The 20,810-nt window shown below is 35.0% G+C and overlaps 2 protein-coding genes across 7 annotated transcripts in view; both read left to right on the top strand.

Annotated features, from left to right (window-relative positions):
• Positions 1–15,358, top strand: part of LOC123544287 (spectrin alpha chain, non-erythrocytic 1-like) — a 147,978-nt gene extending 132,620 nt beyond the window's left edge. For 4 of the 6 annotated variants that reach the window (XM_053541837.1, XM_053541845.1, XM_053541849.1 and 1 more), the window contains 7 exons: positions 1,208–1,302; positions 1,539–2,104; positions 4,565–4,753; positions 6,449–6,508; positions 10,658–10,909; positions 11,426–11,481; positions 11,904–15,358. In XM_053541837.1, the coding sequence (XP_053397812.1) occupies positions 1,208–1,302; positions 1,539–2,104; positions 4,565–4,753; positions 6,449–6,508; positions 10,658–10,909; positions 11,426–11,481; positions 11,904–12,107 (1,422 nt within the window). In that variant the 3' untranslated portion in view covers positions 12,108–15,358. The remainder of the gene's footprint in view (positions 1–1,207; positions 1,303–1,538; positions 2,105–4,564; positions 4,754–6,448; positions 6,509–10,657; positions 10,910–11,425; positions 11,482–11,903) is intronic. The other 2 variants (XM_053541842.1, XM_053541856.1) reach the window with 2 other exon arrangements.
• A 1,704-nt stretch (positions 15,359–17,062) lies between these two features.
• LOC123545742 (membrane progestin receptor beta-like) lies at positions 17,063–18,761 on the top strand. Its single transcript, XM_045332050.2, has 2 exons — positions 17,063–17,231; positions 17,448–18,761. The coding sequence occupies exon 2, from the start codon at positions 17,454–17,456 to the stop codon at positions 18,498–18,500; it is 1,047 nt and encodes a 348-aa protein (XP_045187985.2). The 5' UTR covers positions 17,063–17,231; positions 17,448–17,453; the 3' UTR covers positions 18,501–18,761.
• Positions 18,762–20,810: the final 2,049 nt, after the last annotated feature.

Here is a 20,810-nt window from a genome sequence, read left to right on the forward strand (position 1 = left end):
AACCTCAATACTGAAGCTCAGTTTTCATCCACCCTGAAAAAAGCAGGGATATCTGCCTGTCCATACTTCTGCAGCTGTATAGTGATGCCCATGTCACAGTGAGTTGATATTTGGTGTGAGCATCAGTATTAAGTTGTAGATGCTACCCTACAAATTTTCAGTTATTGCACCTGATAATGATAAAATGATTATTTTTGCTGGTGTCTTTTAAAGTTGACATAGTATATAAACTATTAACTGGAGGATAGTCTTTTGCAAAAACATCTATGTTTAATGCATGAAATACAAGGTTTTCAGTAATGGAGTGTTCTAATGTTCCAAGGTGGTGTTATGACAATGTCAAATGAATTTAGTGACAAAGTATCAACTTTATCTCTATATTGGGTTTGGATCTTGTCAACCAGTAAATATTGTGTCTCTCAAAGTACTGATTACATTAAATATTTATTGAAAGCACCCTGCATAATTATACCACTATTATAAACAGATATGGGTTGAAACTTTTATAACTCGCAGACAGTTGTCTTGAAGTCTGCTACATTAGTAACTTTCAAAAGATTTTCAGAAAAACAACTTTGTTTTGCTAGTTTATGCTACATCACTGCTGGTTAAAGTAAATGTGTTGTGTTCACAGTGTGATTGGCTAGTTGTCCTCGGCACAAAGGTTGCAGAAGCAATACATAATTAGTATAACATAGGCTAGATAAGGTGTGCTAAGATTTGATAAAACACCAATATGCAGTGTTTATGGTGTCTTTTTTATGTGTTTTGAATGATGCTTCTCTATGCTAATTGTCTAATAAATGTTGCAAAATTACTAATTATCTAAAACAATTAACTATTGATAGTTGTCATTTTTGGTGTAACCATGGAGATTAGATCAATTTATTGACTGCCTTAAAAACAGTCTTTTTATTTGTCAAATTATTAAGGCTAGCTGGACAGTTCTTCAATAGAGTAGAATAATGTTAGTGAAGATATTTTGTACTAATGTTTTGTGTCATTACTCATTAACACGATTCTTGATTTTCAGAATTAATTTCACTATTTTATATAACAATGAATTCAATAAATGTGTTTTATAACAAATTTTATTTCCTGAGAATATTAAAATTAGATGAAGAAATAATTTAGAATTACTAGTGTTAAACTCTAATTTTTGGAAATCATTTTATGAAAACTACAGATTAAACATATATTTATTTAGGAGCGCCGTCGTGAGAAGGATATGCTAAAGGCACAGGAAATACTTAAAAGACAGAAGTCAGGTGGTGATGAATCAGAGAGTGACGAAGAAGGAAGGTAATCTAACTTCTCTGTTTGCAAGTACAAATGTATATTTATTAATATTTGATATTGGTAATCAAGAAAGGTTTAGTGTTCTGTTAACCTTTTTTAGCAGAAATGTTTAAACAGAGACTTTGGCGGGAATACTGATATAATATGCATCTTTTTAAGCTGTATTTAACAATATTCATTATTGTTCTGCCCACAAATAGTTTGACGTCTTACAAATCTGCATGTTTATTTGATTTCAGAGGTTTAGACAAGAATGCTGCAAAGAATTTGATCGGTCGATCAAGCAGTATAAAAATGAACAAGGAAAGCTCAGCAGGTGTACGTCGTGCAATTAGTTTCCGCACTCGAGGTGAAAGTGAGCTCAGCCAACCACCTCCTGTGTTACAGAAAGCCAAGGAGTTTAGGCAGGGTGAAGGGGTTGTAACCCCACCCCCAGAGGATTCACATGAACCTGCCCCTGACTTACCCTCAGCCCCACCGCCAGAGATGTCACGTGATGCGAAATCTCCACTTTCAAAGAAAGATCACATGTCCCCACCAATTAGTCCAAAACAGAAACATTTTGACCACATGAAAAGTGATGATAAGAAAAAACGGACTGCTAGTTTTAACTTGAGAAGACGGACTAGAAGTTTTAAAGACAAGCATAAATTACCGGAAAATTTACCACCAGCCGAAATGGAAGGTGCTTTAGAGAGAAAACAGGAGTTACAAAGTGGTGGAAAGAAAGCAACAATTAGATCTTGGAAGAACTTTTATGCAGTTCTGTTTGGACAGTTATTGTGTTTCTTTAAAGACAGAGAAGGTAAGGAAATGCGATTTGATTTGTTGTTATTTTTAGCTCACCTGTTCCAAAGTGACAAGGTGAGCTTTTGTGATCACGTGGCGTCCGTCATCCTTGCATCAGTGCATCCGTAAACTTTTGCTTGTGACCACTCTAGAAGTCAAATTTTTCATGGGATCTTTATTAAAATTGGTCAGAATGTTCATCTTGATGATATCTAGGTCAAGTTCGAAACTGGATCAAGTGCAGTCCAAAACTAGGTCAGTAGGTCTAAAAATAGAAAAACCTTGTGACCTCTCTAGAGGCCATACTTTTCAATAGATCTTCATGAAAGTTAGTCAGAATGTTCATCTTGATGATATCTAGGTCAAGTTCGAATCTGGGTCATGTGCCATCAAAAACTAGGTCAGTAGGTCAAATAATAAAAAAACGTTGTGATCTCTCTAGAGGCCATTTTTAGCTCACCTGTCACAAAGCGACAAGGTGAGCTTTTGTGATCATGCAGCGTCCATGTGTCCGTCCGTCCGTGCATCCGTGCGTAAACTTTTGCTTGTGACCACTCTAGAGGTCACATTTTTCATTGAATCTTTATGAAAATTGGTCAGAATGTTCATCTTGATGATATCTAGGTCAAGTTCGAATCTGGGTCACGTGCGGTCTAAAACTAGGTCGGTAGGTTTAAACATAGAAAATCCTTGTGACCTCCCTAGAGGCCATATTTTTCAATGGGTCTTCATGAAAATTGGTCAGAATGTTAACCTTGATGATATCTAGGTCAAGTTCGAAAGTTTGTCACGTGTCTTCAGAAACTAGGTCAGTAGGTCAAATAATGAAAAAACCTTGTGACCCCTCTAGAGGCCATATTTTTCATGGGATCTGTATGCAAATTGGTCTGAATGTTCATCTTGGTGATATCTAGGTCAGTTTCGAAACGGGGTCACGTGCCATCAAAAACTAGGTCAGTAGGTCAAATAATAAAAAAACCTTGTGACCTCTCTAGAGGCCATACTTTTCAATGGATCTGTATGAAAGTTGGTCTAAATGTTCATCTTGATGATATCTAGGTCAAGTTTGAAACTGGGTCACGTGCCATCAAAAACTAGGTCAGTAGGTCAAACAATAATAAAGCCTTGTGACCTCTCTAGAGGCCATACTTTTCAACAGATCTTCATGAATGTTAGTCAGAATATTCAGCTTGATAATATCTAGGTCAAGTTCGAAAAAGGGTCACATGCCTTCAAAAACTAGGTCAGTAGGTCAAAAAATATAAAAAAAACTTGTGACCTCTTTAGAGGCCATATTTTTCATGGGATCCATATGAAAGTTGGTCTGAACGTTCATCTTGATGATATCTAGGTCAAGTTAGAAACTGGGTCATGTGCGGTCTAAAACTAGGTCGGTAGGTCTAAAAATAGAAAAACCTTTTGACCTCTCTAGAGGCCATATTTTTCAATGGATCTTGATGAAAATTGGTCAGAATGTTCAACTTGATGATATCTAGGTCAAATTCGAAACTGGGTCACGTGTGGTCAAAAACTAGGTCAGTAGGTATAAAAATAGAAAAACCTTGTGACCTTGAGGCCATATTTTTCATGAGATCTTCATGCAAATTGGTGAGAATGTTCACCTTGATGATATCTAGGTCAAGTTCAGAACTGGGTCACATGCCTTTGAAAACTAGGTCATTAGGTCAAAAAATAGAAAAACCTTGTGACCTCTCTAGAAGCCATATTTTTCAATGGATCTTCATAAAAATTGGTCAGAATTTTTATCTTGATGATATCTAGGTCAAGTTCAAAACTGGGTCACGTGAGCTCAAAAACTAGGTCACTATGTCAAATAATAGAAAGAACGACGTCATACTCAGTTCAAAACTTGGTCATGTGGGGACAGGTGAGCGATTCAGGACCATCATGGTCCTCTTGTTACTGGATATGTTAAGTATTTTCTATACATTTTAATCTCATTTTCCAGTATATCTTGTTTTCTGATTAACCCTTACTTGTATTTCCTAGATGTTGTGTCCATTGTTTTTATTTTATATCAAAGGAGGTATGAAATTCTTGCCTCCAGTTTATCAAGTTTTCTTTCTATGGTTGAAATGAAATTTTAAGTCTCAAAATCGATATCTTTTATGCATACTTGGTAGTTATCCTGTAAGCCTGGAAACTTGTACCTGAAGTTACAAATTGAATATGTAAACCAGTCTCGATGACTCCAGTGTATGATTGGTTGATTCAAAACTCTTTTTAGAAATTGACCAGTGACATGCAACTGGTCTTAAAAATTCAGTTTTATAACCTTGAATCCAATTTCGAGGATGAATGGAGCTGTTATTAACTTCAGTATTATTTTCAAGTACATACATCAATTCTGAATTTCTAGAAAAGTGTAATATTATGGCAAAATATTACTTCAAGTATACATTTAATAATAATTTGACGTATTCAATGTACTAATCTGTTTTGTTCCCCTTTTAAGGTTATTTAGAGAAATTTGCAGCAGCACCTCCACTCAACATTCATCAGGCTATCTGTGAAGTTGCATCAGATTATACAAAGAAAAAGCATGTGTTACGTTTAAAATTACATGATGGAGCAGAATTCCTTCTGGAGGCTCCAAGTCAGAATGAGATGGGAGAATGGCTGGGAAATATTAACAAATTTGCTGGTAGGTTACATAATTTATAGGTGAATGATATTAACAGTGTCAACATCTTGATAGTGCTTGCAAGAAAAATGTCAAAGAAATATGTTGGCACGGGATGTCGTATCAACAGACCTTGAATACAATTATAATTACCTGAGTTTAAAACAAATTGGTATAAGTATATTAATGTAAGACAGTGTCATAGGGGTTGTATCGGTATCTTTGTTGAATAAATTTAAGATGTTTATTTAAGGCCTGTACAAAATATGGATCATCAAAAGACTGTTAGATGATAATTACATGTAGATATATTAATTGCTTTTAAAAGAGACTGGTTGAGGAAGATACATTTTTTTCAGATGCTTGAATGTTGAAATTCCATTAATGACTGCAGGTGCAATGTCAAATATTTATCATAGACATTGTTAAATGAAGAGTAGTAATATTTCTAGACAGAAAATGATTTTTCCTTAATTTGAAATTTCACGGATCGGGGCATTTATCATTTGTTAAAATCATTTTCAGACCAATAGAGCTTTTGGCCCATCTATTTGCCCCAATGCTTGAGTTATATAACTGCACTATCGAGATGTTGCCTTGGTAAAATGTATTTATTACAGTATCTGTATCGGAATTTCCCATATGATACCCAAGTTGCTATATTTCATAATCTGTGTACCTAATTTACTGATTTCCGTGATGATTGAACGAGGAAAACTTCCTGTCACCTTTAACTTAGTTATGATCATTTCGAATTTTATTGATTCTTACACTCGATCAAAGACAAGAAATTGAAAATAAATTGTAGGTGAAAAAAAATGTTTTATAAGTAAACATTCTTGTTGGACAGTTTTGGTTGGCTTATGAATTTTCCTCGTTCAAACATTTAGTTTATAATTTCTGATTAATTTTTAAGACCAAATTTCCATTATATATTAAATTTACTGTGTGGCCATTTCTTAAATTCACCTTATAGATTAACAAAATTAAAATAATTGATTATTTCTCTTCAATAATACTGTAAAATTCTAATACACTTCTTGAACATTATCATAATTTATGTATATTTGCATGCTAATACAAAAATGTAGTCATATTTTGGCTTGGTGTTTTGAAAGCTTGACTTTAGTAGAAAAATGAGCATTCTCTTCTCTGTGGAGGAATTTGAGTGAAAACCTTTTCTACCTAAAGAAATATTAACCTTTAGCCTGCCAGCAAGTGATTCTGCCTTTGTGGCCAGTGCAGACCAAGATCAGCCTGCACATCTGTGCAGACTGATCAGGGTCTGCACTTTTAGCTGTTTCAGTCAGTACCTAAATTTTCAATGAATAATCATTCAAATGATAAATGGAATTGTCCAAACTGGAATGATGGACCAGTCCATTTTAGAAATTTAGCTGGTTAAAGGTTAACAATGAAGTAAGAGCACTGAAGGAATGAAAAGACGGTTTAACAAATATTTTAGAGTTAAAAGGATATCTCTATTTTTCACTCAGCTGGATGTGATATATTTTGATTGTATTATGTTGTTAGTAGATAAATTTATGTAATTCTTCCACAGAAATTTTCAAGAGAAAGTGCATGTATATACGTGTTAATGATGATGTACTTTGTGTCATTTAATGTGAATGTTTTTTCAGCTTTAATTTGAATATTGTACTGCTACCTGATTGGTCAGTGATATTGTGATTATGTATTGTGATTGGTTGTTTACAGCGGAGTCGGCCATGTTTGCTGACATGGAGTTTAATCATAATGAAGAGGAAGAAGACGGAGGTGAACAAAATCAAACATCATTTTTATGTTCAGATGATTTTTAACCCATTTTAATCTGATTTTTTTTGTGTTCATTTCACCTTTTTTCCCTCCTTACAACTCACATGGTGCAAGAAAAATAAAGAAACTGGGCTTTCACTTGTCTTTGGTATAGTTAACAAGACTTTTAATTGATTTGGCTGTGGGTTTTGAATGTAAGACTTGCTCTGAACTTTCAGATAACATTGTTTCTTAATATTTCTTTATATACTGTAAATCATGAATTGCGTACACTTGTTTTTCTTGGAACTGCGAACATCTGGATACCTTTTATGATTATACTAAATGTGAGCTGTAAGGTGACCATCATAGCTTTTATCCAGCAGTTTTTGGAATGCCACCTTATCCAGACACTATAAAGTTTTATTTACCTAGATACTATTCATAGGCTTTTCAGGTGCTTTTCTCAGTAGTCTTGGTTACACAAGAGCTTTGTTTCGAGTTTTGATTTGCCAGTTACAGGTCAAGTTTCTTTAACTACTTTTCTTCTTTTTTGGTTTTGGTTAACTTTCCCTGGTTTGAGATTATTTTCATCTGCTGACTTTCGTTCATGATATGGAGAGTTCTGTGACTTTCACTTATTGAAGATATATTTTAAAGTCTTTCTATTTAAATATTGGTGTTAGATTATGGGTTAAAGGTGTCAAGAAATTTCTTAAAGTTGTTCTGACTAACACTTTAACTTGGTATAATCATAGGTCTGCAAATTATTAATTTTTTGAATAACCATAGATATACTTATGATTGCATGTTTAAAGAGAAACAAAAAGAAAGATTGGGAATGGCCATCATCTTATTTGCTTCATTTTAGTTTGAAGCTCAGAGCTTTTGGTTTAGTTGTATCAGCCTTATTCCAATAAGAGTTTAATCTGTGTTAGTTGGGGTGGTGTGGGGCGGAAATCAGTCAGTCTTAACCTTGGCCTTGTCAGTAAAGATTTAACATGTTGCAAGTTTGTTTTTGGACTCAAGTATAACTGAGCAAAAGTTCCTTCCTATGTCTTCAATTAACACATTAGACTTAAACAGTGTCGTGAGAGCCTGACTATTATTTTATATGTCAGTTTGACATTTATCTTTCTTAGTAAGTAACTGTTGTTGTTTAGAAATTTGGACAATGTTCCTTGCTTAAATAAGTTTTCCTTGTTTGCTTGTAGCTAAATAGATTTGTCATGTGATTTGATTTGAGTGCAACAATTTAGTCAGCTGTAGATAGTTTCCTACTGCGATTGGAATAGTGCTTTGTGTCTCCTTACAACTTTGTGTTGTGTGTTAGTTAACATTGGCTAAATGTGTGAATAGAAATTAGTAGTATTTCAAACATAGAAGTGTGCTTTCCTAGTAAATCACTCTGAAGAAATGGATTAGTCATCTTGGATAGACATGAAAGATGTGCTAATGTTTGAGAAAAGCTCTGCTTTGCTTAGAATGTTTCAGAATAATACAGGAATAGTTAATTATGCACATAATCATCCCAGGTATTGGTGTTGCACAGAATACCACACACAACAGTCACCAAAGATTTTACTGTTGATTTATTAACCCTTAGCCTGCTGCAGGCGAATTTAACAGCCTTTGCAAACAGCTTGGAACCAGATCAGACGCCGATTAAATCGGCGTCTGATCAGGTTCCAAGCTGTTTGCTACTCTGACAATATTTCTTCCAATTTTGGAGCAAATTGAATGAACTTTACAATTTTAGCAGACGACATTTCCAGCAGACCACAATTTATCTAGCATGCTAAAGGTTAAAAAAAGAATGTATATAGAACTGTAAAAGCAGATGTTTTTTTGAAAATCTAAAACTTCACAAAATTTACTGATTGGTCAAGTGTGTATTCTACCTGATGCACAGATATATTAGATATAATTGGCAATACTTTCACATTTGCTTTTTGCTTGCAAAATACTACTGCTGTACAACAATATCTGCTTTTATGGTATATACATGATACGTAATGTTGCAACTTCATATTAGGCCCCTGTAAAACAAGATGTAAAGCATATACTGATAAACATTGAAAAGTTAACAACAGATGTAAATATATAAGCCAGTTGTTGGGATTGTGTTATAGGTTGCATAAAAACAACATTATGTTAATTTGGCAAATGGAAAAAAAAAATTTTCTTGGAAAATATAAATAACTTATTGGTTGAAATTACTTACTGTTGGATTCTGTAGTACAAATTTTGCTTTACATTGCTTTAGAGTATAATTATTATGTTGACCTTTTTAATGCCTCTGCCCATAGTACCATAGACTTGTCTGAAAATCCTTTCATTTTGTTGAAAGTCAGTATTTATGCCTGTAACCGCTCCCCCCCCCCCCCCCCCCCCCCTCCCACCCCCCACCCCAAAAAAAGAAGAAAAGTGGTTACCATTTTCATACCATACCATGTATTAAGAAAAGCTATTTTATTCTCTTCTTTCCCCCTCACCCCAACACAAACACACACACCAACCCCCATTATCATCATATAAGCTGAATTGTGTTGGAACAGAACAAAAACTTGTGACCTCACAACTCTTTGAAAGAAGAGTGAGTATACTGTTTTCTCATGTTTGTCTGTCTGTCAGTCTGCCTGTGGACCATTTGCTTTCTGATCGATAACTACAGAATACTTGAACCTACACTGATCAAACTTTATAGGATAATTGCCTGTGGTCAGAAAATAATCCATATGGATTTAATGGTCGGTAGGTCAAGTTAAGTTTGGGAATGGTTTCTTCTCAATCACTAAAGAAGCCTTGCATCTGTTACCTTAAAACTGTGTAGAATGATTGCCTGTGAACATTAAATTTAGGGGTCAGTAGGTCAAAGATCAAGGTCATATTAACAAGGACAGGGTTTGCACTCAGACATTGAATAACACTTTTGTCTAATTTTAGAATTATTGCTTGTGGTCAGTAGATGATCGGTTTTGATTTAGAGGTCAGTAGGTCAAACATTATGATCATAGTGACCATGACACTACAAATTATTCCTGCTCAAAAACTAATGAATGCTTTGGCCTACTGCTTTTGACCTTCAGAGGATGATTGCCTGTCAGGAGGTGACTGTTATTGTTTTTGGGGTCAGTATCTCAACAGTTACAACTGAAAATGGTCATCAATTGTTGGAAGAGTGCCTGTGCCTTCAAACTTCATAGAATGATTGCCTGTAGTCACTGGTCAGTAGATGACGACCATATTTAGAGGTCATTAGTTTGAAGGTCAAGGTCAGAGCAGACAAAGCAGACAAAATTACATAACCCAGTTGCTTCAGACAGGACATCACAGGAGCATGATTGTTTTATAAAGAGCTCTTGTTTCAGTGTCTATTTATGTCAAGATTAGAACTTTCAAAGATTTCAAAAAAGTGGTCAAGATAAAATAATCTTTTATGAATTTTTACTGTTTTCAGCTTAGTTTTAGTAATATGGTTGATAATGAATAAACTCTCTCAAAAGATTTCCACATTTATGAAATAAAGCACTGGCTAGTTCATCATAACTGATAGACCTAAATATTTCTTAGGCAGAAGACAGTCATTGGGGTTATACAGAAGATACGGCTAACTTTTAATACCTTTTATAATATCTGTATATTATTTTAATGGCTGTAAAGACATAGTTGTAAATCAGACCTTTGCAGTAAATTTGATCGACTTCAAATAATACCTTTCTGGTCACAAAAACAAAATGTTTGTCACATTATTTGAACTAATCAGTAATGTTTCCTTGTCAAGTATTCTTATTATTTGTGGACAGTCTGACATTAAGTAGACGTGCAGTGTAACATTTCCAGCTTTAGTGGTAGCAGTTTTTCTGTGTCTAGAATATTAATTTTCTACATCTGAAATATAATGGTAATTCACTTCATCCTTTTGCTGATAAAAGATCTCCTTTTTACTCTTATCTCTCTTTCAATGATAATCTTTTTATGGTACTTAAATTAATATTTACATTAAACTGTTTAGTCTCTTCTTTTTGAACTTGCTTGTCCTAAAAAACAACTTATAATTTTATATGTTACTGTTTCATTGATACTTTCATGTACCTCAGTATATCCAAGTGCAGTTTGTCTGTATTTAAAAAAAAAAATTATCTCAAAGCATAAATTTGTTTGTTTCAGAAATGGCACCAAGTTTTGATGCATCAGAATTAGAGGTACAGCGGTCACCTTCCCCACCAGGCCGTGGTCGCAGTATATCACCTACTGATGGCATGCGGGTAGAAACTATACCCGAGGATGGTGCTGTATCCCAGCCCCCACCCCAGGCCTCTCCTCGTGGACAGGAGCCGCAGGTCTCTGCTTCTCCTAGGAAGCAGGAACCAGCTGCTGGCAGATCAGACAGTTTCCGGGATCAAGCTGTCAATGGTAAAGGTATCATTTATTCTCTCTCATCAGCTCTGTCATTAAAAGGTGCCTTATACTTTTTCTTAAACAAATTCATTTATGAAATGAAATGCTTTCCGAGTGTATAATGTCACTGTCACTCAACCGGGAGGATTTTGACCAGATCATGTTGATGTCACAATATGAACTTGTGAAATTGTCTGATTTGTTAGTTTTAATCTCAGACTTGAAGATCAACAGCAGGGCAGCATTTTGAGAGTAATTTCTAAATTCAGTGTTATAATCTTTTTCATAATCTTGTACCCTTATTGTTTCATCTCATTTCAATCAAACTAAATTTGTAGTTATTGACAAATGGTTCAATCAAAAAAGGAACTACTGGTTAGTGAAAAATACAAAGCGCGTTCTAAGGTTAAAATATGTCATCAAATATCCCCCCCTTTCTCTGTGGCATTTGGACAATTCTTGGACTGACAATACATTAACTACAGCCAGTAGGAGTGACCCAAAACTGCTATGACCATCCTTTATTTCTATTTTTAGAGCCGGCAACCAGCCAGGAAGGCAATGACATTATTAAGTACGCTGTCGAACCAAGGGTAAGTCAGGTATTTTTCATCAGCTCTATTTTACAGTCAAACTTTCGCCTAACTCACCAGGACTGGCAAATTTGTTTGCGTTATCTGCAGTTTAGCCATCCTACAATTTACAGTACATAGGGGTTTTGCCGGGCCTGACGTGGAGTTCGAGCAGAGGGTGGTTTTTGAATTATTGGAGTTCAAGCGAATGAAGTTTGACTATACTTTCTGCCTAGGATCAGAACTGAACCTACATAAATTGCAGTTGGTTGGTGAAAATAAATAAACAGCACATACATTATACTCTTTAAAGTTTTTTCTTTTGTGGGGAAAAACATCAGTTTCAGTACCATAAACTTATCAAGTAATAGAAATAGAAAAGTTCCTGAAGTAAAATGGGTTTTAAAATTTTGATAATCTGTTACATAAATATTTTATTACAGAAACGTCCTGAAGCATCACCCCGTTCATCACAGCGCCCTCTGTCTGAGCCTGTATTGCCACCAGGGGGAGCTCCAGAAGATCATGATGAGAAAGAGAAGAAACGGAAGTCGATGTTTAGTTTCCTCAAGAAGAAAAAGGATAAAGAACACCATGAGGAACACGAGAAACATAGAGACTCGAAGAAACATAAAAAAGATAAATAAAATTGATGAAAGCATAAAACTGTAAAGTGAACTAGTATATAAATAGAATAAAGAAAGATTTAAGTGTAAGAAAGTAGACTGAATAAAAAACAGTGGTCACAAGTGTGAAAAGGAGTTAATGAGCAGTTTTCAGTCTGAATAGTGGCTTGGATTCTAAAATAGAAAACAGAAAGATATAGAGATATTTACAGTGAAGAATAACGTACAAAGACCATGTATGAAAAAAGTGAAAATATGAGTTTATGAGACTGAGGATGTATGTGTTGAAAACCCTCGGTACTAAACAAATGATTGCATAGAAACTGGTTTTAGAATACTGGAGACTTTGATCCAGTCGAGGTTGATGCGTATAATTCTGAGATGGGAGAACAAAATTGACTCTTGAAAAACAAACTGTTGTTGCAACATTGTGTTTATCAATAGTTAAGGAATATAAATAAATAAATATAAAATGCCATTCTGCTGTGATAAAATATAGTTGAAGGCAACCATGACCATATATTTCTATATTCTGAACAATGTTTTACAGAAGTAAATAGTCATAAACATTTATATGGGTATATCAGATTATAGTTAGTGTATTAACAGCTCATTCTGAACCATGACACACACTGCTTGTCTGTAAGCTTGACTTTAGATCCCCAAGTAACCGATTCTTGTTAACTGAAAAAGTATTTGAAATAAATTTATTGTGAAAATTTTCACAGTACTTTTGCCAATTTAAATAGAAGTTTTAGGTTCGGAACTGTAAATTCTTTTTTAGGCAGTTTAGTTTTTGATCATAAGTTTGTAATTAGATCATTCTGATGATATTACCAATTCACAATTGATATTTAGATTAGAAAGTACCTGTTACACTGATTTTATAGAAGTTTTAATTACATTGTTGACTAGGTCTTTCCTTTAGTTCACAGAAAAGTTTTTATGTACAAGGATTTATATTTCAGTAATAACATGATTTGAAATGTGAAGAATTAACTGTAAATATTCTATGCTGACAGTAGGTTGAATATCCACTGACTTTTTTGTGTTCAAGAGAGAATTATTAATATAGTTGTAGATATATACAGCAGAGTTGATAGATTTTATATAATGCTTAGCTTATATATAAATGTTATAGAAATATTTTTTAATGTGCCAAGTATATTGTAAAGTTGTGTTTAGGATTTCATTTTTTGCATCTTACATGAGTCTGTACTCGGCTACGCATTCACAGTCATACTGTTTTTCTCTGTAATCTTATATAGTATTTCTTCCTAGTGCGGTATAATTCTCAAATATTATATTTCATTTTGCACTGGCACTTCAAAAATATACACTGCTGAAAAACAGATTGTTTTGAAATGGCAAGTATAGATAGGAACTACTTTTTGATAGATTTTTTTGTGTGCCTATTATTGCTTCTTTTGCGGGTTAATGTATACACAGAGATGTTTGTTGTTTTGTTTGTGTTTACTGGTTTATTCACCTCATATAAGCAAAATGGCTTGTACATGTAATAAAGTGTTTTATTGTATTCGGGGTAATAGAATCTTTACAGTTTTTGTTGCAAGTGCTTGTAGGCGAGATTTAAACCGAAAGTGCTTGGGCTAAATTTGTTTTTGTTATAGTATGGGTGAATGATAATGAGTTATATACTTGATATATTGTGCTTGTTGAAGCAAGAAAAATAATGTTATTAACATAGTCACTATGTAGATAATTTTATATACCGGTTCATAGGTAACAGAACACAAATATACAGTTGACAGTAAAATCCATAATTTATTTTTGTACAAAGTATGTAGCTTCTTAGTATCTATACTGTCTGTTATTACAGTTACGATGAGAAATTTAGTATATACTTACCTAATTACGTCCCTTTAACATTTTTCTATCAGATAATAAAGGAATATATGAGCTCTTTTTTGGTATTTCTGAACAGGAGCCAGAATTATTGATCATAGTTTTCCAGCATAGGGACCAATACCATTTTTGATGCTTTATAAATGGGGCCAATGTTATTTTTCAGTGTAGGGGCCGGTTTTTAAGAATATTTCTCAGTGCAGGGACCAGTGTTGTTTTAGAGAGGTACAGGACAAGGGCAGACGTTAAGCAAGGCCTTATAACCACTAATATAGGCATGAACAAAAAACAAGTACGCTGTTTTGTTTTGGGTACAAGTAGGATTGGAGACCGGTCTCGGTGTTTTGTGTACCAGTAGAATTGGAGACCAGTCTCAATGTATCAACTTCTGATTGGTTGTTTCCGTTTCAAATTTGACCAATGACAAGGTTGCATTCCAAGACTGGTAGGCAAACACAGTTAGCTTCTCTGCCCATACTTTCCATTCAGTCTGTCACATTATCATTTGCAAGTAAAATATAAATAGATTTTAAATTGGCATTCCTGAAACATATCAATCTTGATTTGGGCATTTACGAATTGTGTTGATTCTTTCGAGATGCTGGATTGTCACTTTATAATTTTTCGAGTTAACATTTTTCATTCATATACAATTTGCATTATACAAAGTCAACTTTGAGAAGAAATAGAAATCTATTTATATCAAATTTTATGGAAACAAAAAATGTTCTGTTTGCATTCCATTTTAAGCACAAGAATCCAAGTTCAGCTTATAACTGTGCTCTATAACTGTTGTTTAATCAAGTTTTTATAATTTGTCTTCCAAATTATGTTTAAATTTTGAACAGTGTGAAAAGTTGCAGTTTTTGCCAGTTTAAAACAAAGCAATAAAATCAGTTTTTGTGTTTCATAACAAAGGTAACACATACAATTTGTTATTCGGTCCAGTTATGCCACTAACATATTTTGATACTTTTTCTTTATAGTTTTGTATAAATATTAAGTAACACTGCTTTAGACACTTAAACATGAACATAAAAAAGATAATAAAAATATTTTCTAAGCAATAATATTTTGATACCTAACAGTTTTACATACATGTAATTATAAAACCGAACATTTTTTTTTTCATCTTAACAATTTCTTGCTTAGCTAGTTTAAAAAAAATCTTATTTTTGAGATTATTCGCAAAATAATTTTTCTCCAGATAATTTATTTGTACAAGTTTGTTTGAAACGCAAACAGCTGTATATGAAATGGTTAATTCCTGGCAAGCATTAAAGCTATCATGTAGGTTTTTATAAAATTTCGCTTGTATCATCGTCATCATAAAATGATGGTGGAGTATATCATTTGTTGTCTTTATATTGAATATATATTATGCAATAAACATATTTTTATAATGAGAGGTATTGTTCTGTTTTTGTCTTAACCGAATACATACAGACTAGTTCCTCCTGCTCACCATTTCCTTTGGATAATTTGTAAGGAAAGGTTGTTTTTAACTAACAGAAACCTTGGATACACTTTCTTGCTTACTTATTCTGTTGGCTGACGAAGTAAATCCTCCAGCTCTTATATGTATTGAAGTACTTGGTTCCTACCTTCGCTACACGCCTGTTATATTTGAAAATAATGGTAGGTGAAGGTCACAATTGGAGCTAAAAAGTCAACTTTGACCATATATCGGTTTTAAACTTGGCATACATGTAGATGGTGATCAGACGATGAGAGCGCACATGAACCAGGTTGATAGGTCAAAGGTCAAGGTCACGAATGGAGCTCAAAGGTCAAATTTGTCCATATTTCTTGTCGGGAGCCGTGATTACTTACTATTCAAGGTATTGATTTTATGTCCAGAGTATAATTTTATAACTAATAAAGATACTGACTTCAAACTTGGCATATAGGTAGTGATGATGAGACGATGTGCATAGCGCATTTGCTTGGTCTGCAGGTCAAAGGTCAAGGTAAGAAAGTCTATTTTGTGTTCAGAGTACAACTTCAACACTATTCAAATTATTGACTTAAAGCTCTGAATCCAGTCTGGTGGTGAGGTGATTTGGGGAGTGCAGCAATTCGCATTACTCCCTCTGTTCCACTCCCAACCCCACCAATACAAAATCTCTTACACTTTTATTTTTTTGCCTTAGTATTTGAGTACATGAACTTGATAGTAGGTCAACGATCTAGGTCACAAATTGACTTCAGGTCTGTCCTTTATTATGCGTCTAGAGTACAACTTCAAAACTAAATAAGATGTTGACTTTAAACTTGCTAAGAATAACAATGTTTTCAAATGACATTCCAGAAGACCCTTGTCAAGAAACCAAGAGTTGTTATCACCTATCTTCATTCAGTAAAACAACTTAAGTCACGAACAGAAGATAACCTTTCGAGCCAATAGATCCATTTTTATCAGAGCCTCGAGTAAGTTGCCGGTGGATTGTCGAACTGCCCCACGGGCGGCATGATCTCCTGATTTGTCTGCTCATGTTTCAAACATTTCAGAACAACTAATAGTGTTCAAAATTATCATTAAAATGTTTAAATGTGACTAGGTCTTCATCTAGCTGATAGATGTATCCGATAGAAAAGTCTGGTCTAACTAGCGACGAAAATAATACATGTATATCCTGTGAAGTTAAGTTGGCGACCGGATGACCGCGACGCATTTTAGTTTGGGTTTTTGTTTGTTTTTGTTGGGTTGAAAGTCGTTCACAAATTTGGGTCATAAATAATTTGGCGACTTTCCAGCTTTGATAGTGGGAGAGGACCCCAAGTACCCTTCGAGCATTATAACAAACACAGGAGCTGACCTTACGTTTATCAGCTGGAAGGCGGCTCCCGGGGAAGGATCGGGGTTTTTTTTTTACGGCCAGGAATGTTGTGAGGAGCGCAGGGGAGTTTTTTCAAGATTACGCTGTATCTTATGCAAAATGACTGTACATAACAAATAGTAAATGAAGTATACGAGAAAGAAAAAAAACAATCGCATCTTTTCAGCGAATTTGAATAAACATTTAATATCACTTTCTTATACAAACCGTGCACATTTTAATATAACGCCACACCCGAATGCTTGTGGTTGCTTAATGCATATCCACAACAAATGTAAACAAATGTCAGAAAGCTTTTAAATTGGTTTTAAATGTAAAATCAAAATACTATCGACCGAAAATCAATAATGTTTAAAGGGAATATTTAACACATTTCTTACTGTGGTGAAATAGACATGTACACATGTATATATATTTGGATTAAAGTGTGGTCTGACTGGTAAGCTAGGTTTTTCTTTCCTTACCTGCATGTCTAGTGTAATTATTCGAACACCTTGCAGTGATGACAGTCGTAAAATTGTGCATAATGCAATTTAGCTCACTCATGAATTAGTGATCTTGTTTTGTCCGTCAGGTGTGGCACACAAATTTACCACAAAGTCTTGCGCGCTGTATGTATTTTTATTTGTATTCTTGTTTTTCGCCTATTTTCCAGATCACAATGCCGACGGCAGCATTGAAAGAGCTGATAAAGCAGACGCTTGACTCAATCCCTTGGCAGACAAAACTACAGCCGACACTTCCGGCTGAGCGCGTGCCATATGTTCTGCACGAGCCCGCAATTTTGTCAGGCTACAGAGTGCTGGACAAAGATTGGAAATATTATTTCTTCAGTCTATTTCAGCTTCACAATGAAACAATCAACGTCTGGTCACATCTCATTGGCTGCATTATTATTTCACTCAAGCTGTACGGATACTTCGGCGAATTCGATATCGAAAAGGATGACGTGATGAGCACGTTACTGATGTTCGGTATCTCGTGCTTAATTGGACTGTTTACAAGTGCCAGTGTTCATTTAGTTCATTCTAAGTCGCCTTTCGTTCACTTTGTTGCATTCATGGTCGACTATATTGGAGCTACAATTCTCAGCTTCGGTTCGGGGATTGCAGGAATATATGGTCTATCTGAGGCTCGAACCTACAACTATTTAATGCCACTATACATTCCGGTTGTCTTTATCTCGTCATATCTCAATTTTGTGAACTTGTGCATGGCTAAGATCTGGTTTGGACATGACCCACATAATTTGAACCGGAAGTATATGTTTATTATTGGAATGGGAATACAAGCTCTTATCAACATGGCGCCATTTGCGACACGTTACGAAACGTGCTTTGATGATGAAAGTTGTTCAATGTCTTCCCTTAATCATCTGACTTTAATACAGATAGTATTCATTTTGGAGGCGATAGCTTTTGCCGCCCATCAGCCAGAGAAAACTTGGCCCGGGAAATTCGATATAGTTGGGCACGGACATCAAATCTTCCACGTACTAATAATTTGTAACCACGTGTTCCAGTTGGACGCAGTTTACGCTGACCACAAGAATGATCTTTTGGCCCACAGTAAACCGAACTGCCTACACATCTTTGTAATAATGGTTGCTCTCTATGTACTTGAAGGCATTACTTTATATTTCATAGCAAAACTCGTACCAAAATGTCTGGAGAGAGTAAAAGAGTCCCAGACGCATAAGGAAGACTGATTCGGCATTTAGTGACGTGGTGCAGCTATTACCACATTGCCAATCATATGCTTTAGTGAACAGTTGATATGAATATTTAAACACAAGATATGGGCATAAGTCGAAGAATGGCTGTAAGAAATACTAAGAAAACAAAAGCACTTGTTAGGCAACAAAAACAGACTGATGATCACCGTATTTATGTTGGACCTTTTGTTGTATTTACTTCTTTATTCATAATTTTAAATTTGTTGACATTTATAGCACTGTTTTTGCGGGGAAATGGGGGTGGGGGGAGGGGGGGGGGTAAATATTTTGCTACTACTATTTACTTTACCGGTGATTTAATAAAGAATAATATCATCGTATATAAAATTCCTGCTCACATGTTCTACACCTGCGGCCATCACTTCAGCTTACGGTTGATGAGATTATTTATTAGCGGAGTATAGCTTTGAACTTTGCAAATTTGTTTATCATCATTAGATTACGTAGGCCAAGAACCATAACTCTGATAATTTTTTGTCAGAATTAAGGTCCTTTTTGTTCTTAATTTTTTTTACTTTCTTGACTAATTTTTTGTTTAGGTCCACTTTCTCCCCAAAACTACAAGAGCTACAGCCTTGAAACTTTTCACTTGTTTACCATCATTAGATGAGTAAGTAGATCAAGAACCATAACTCTAACATGCATGTTGTTAGAATTATGTCCCTATTTGTACTAAGAAAATTTGAATTTCTAGGGTAAAATTTTGTTTAGGTCAACTTTACATGAATACTATAAGAACACTAGCTTTGAAACTTTGCAGACTAGGTGAGTACGTAGGCGAAGAGCCATAAGTCGGATATACATTTTGTCTGAACTATGGCCCTTTATGTACTTAGAAAATCTGAACTTCTTTTTATTTAGGTCCACTTTTGTTGACTTCTATAAGAGCTATAGCTTTAAAACTGTGTACACTTGTTTAGTATGTAGGTCAAGAACAATAACTCTCTCTCTCTCTCTCTCTCTCTCTCTCTCTCTCTTGCATTATGTCACAATTATGGGCCTTTTTAACTTAGAAAATATGTAGTTCTTTGTTGTTTTCTTTTTGTTTAAATTCCCTTTTCTTGAATACGTACTAAAACTTTCAAACTTCATACATGTTTTGTCATCTGTTAAGATGACTAAGAATGCCAAGAACCATAACTTTATTCTTGCATATTGTCCAGCACTTACAGGCGGTGCTACTGTTAAACACAACCTCATTCAAAGAGGCATCTTCGTCATTCTGGAAAAGTCGCCACATAACCTAAACTGTGTCGGTGTGAGGTAACACTCGACTCTGCAGCAAAATGGCAGAATAGTGATATACATGTACTGTGATGTAAGTATTTTGTCGATGCGTTTCTACATTCTGTATCTTTTAAGGAACGGTTGGAACAGGTATGGCATGCCAGTTGTCCAATAATTACGTGAACTTAGGTTCACGGTCGAAAAACTAAGATAACGATCGATAAACCAGTTTTTTCGAACGTAAAACCAGGTTTTTCGAATACTAACCTATATTTTCGAGTGAAAACATAGGATAACGCCGTAAACCATAGTTCACGGTCGTAAACGTAGGTTCACGCTTGTAAACCCAAGTTCATGATCGTAAACATAGGTTCATGGTCGTTAACTATGGTTTACGAGCGTGATCTAGGGTTCACGAGCGTAAACATAGGATATCGACCGTAAACATAGGATAACGGCCGAAATTCGTAGTTCAATCGAGAAACCTAGTTTATCAAACGTAAACCATGGTGAACTTGGGTATACGAGCGTGAACCTAGGTTTACGTTGGATAAACTAGGCTTCTCGAACAAAGCTATGATTTTGGGTCGTAAACATAGGTTCACGTTCGTAAACTATGGTTCACGCTCGTGAACCCAGGTTCACGCCCGTAAATATATGTTCTTGCCCAAAACCTAGTTTATCGAACGTTAACATGGGTTCAAGAGTGTAAACTAAGGTTTACGCCCGTTATCCTATGTTTTCGCTCGAAAATATTGGTTAGTATTCGATAATTCTAGTTTTTCGACCAAGAACGTAATTACTGGATAATTGGCTTGCCGTGAACCATGGTTTACGGACGTGAACCAAAGTTTACGAGCGAGGACCTATGTTTATGACAGTGAACTTGGGTTTAAGAGCGTGAACCATAGTTTACAAACGTGAACCTAGGTTTACGTACGATAATAGGTTCACGTTCGTAAACTATGGTTTACGCTCGTGAACCCAGGTTTAAGCCCGTAAATATAGGTTCACGCTCGTGAACTTAGGATAACGACTGAAATTTATAGTTCAATT

This window comes from Mercenaria mercenaria, chromosome 1 (assembly GCF_021730395.1).
Source record: "Mercenaria mercenaria strain notata chromosome 1, MADL_Memer_1, whole genome shotgun sequence".
Classification (NCBI taxonomy): Eukaryota; Metazoa; Mollusca; class Bivalvia; order Venerida; family Veneridae; genus Mercenaria; species Mercenaria mercenaria.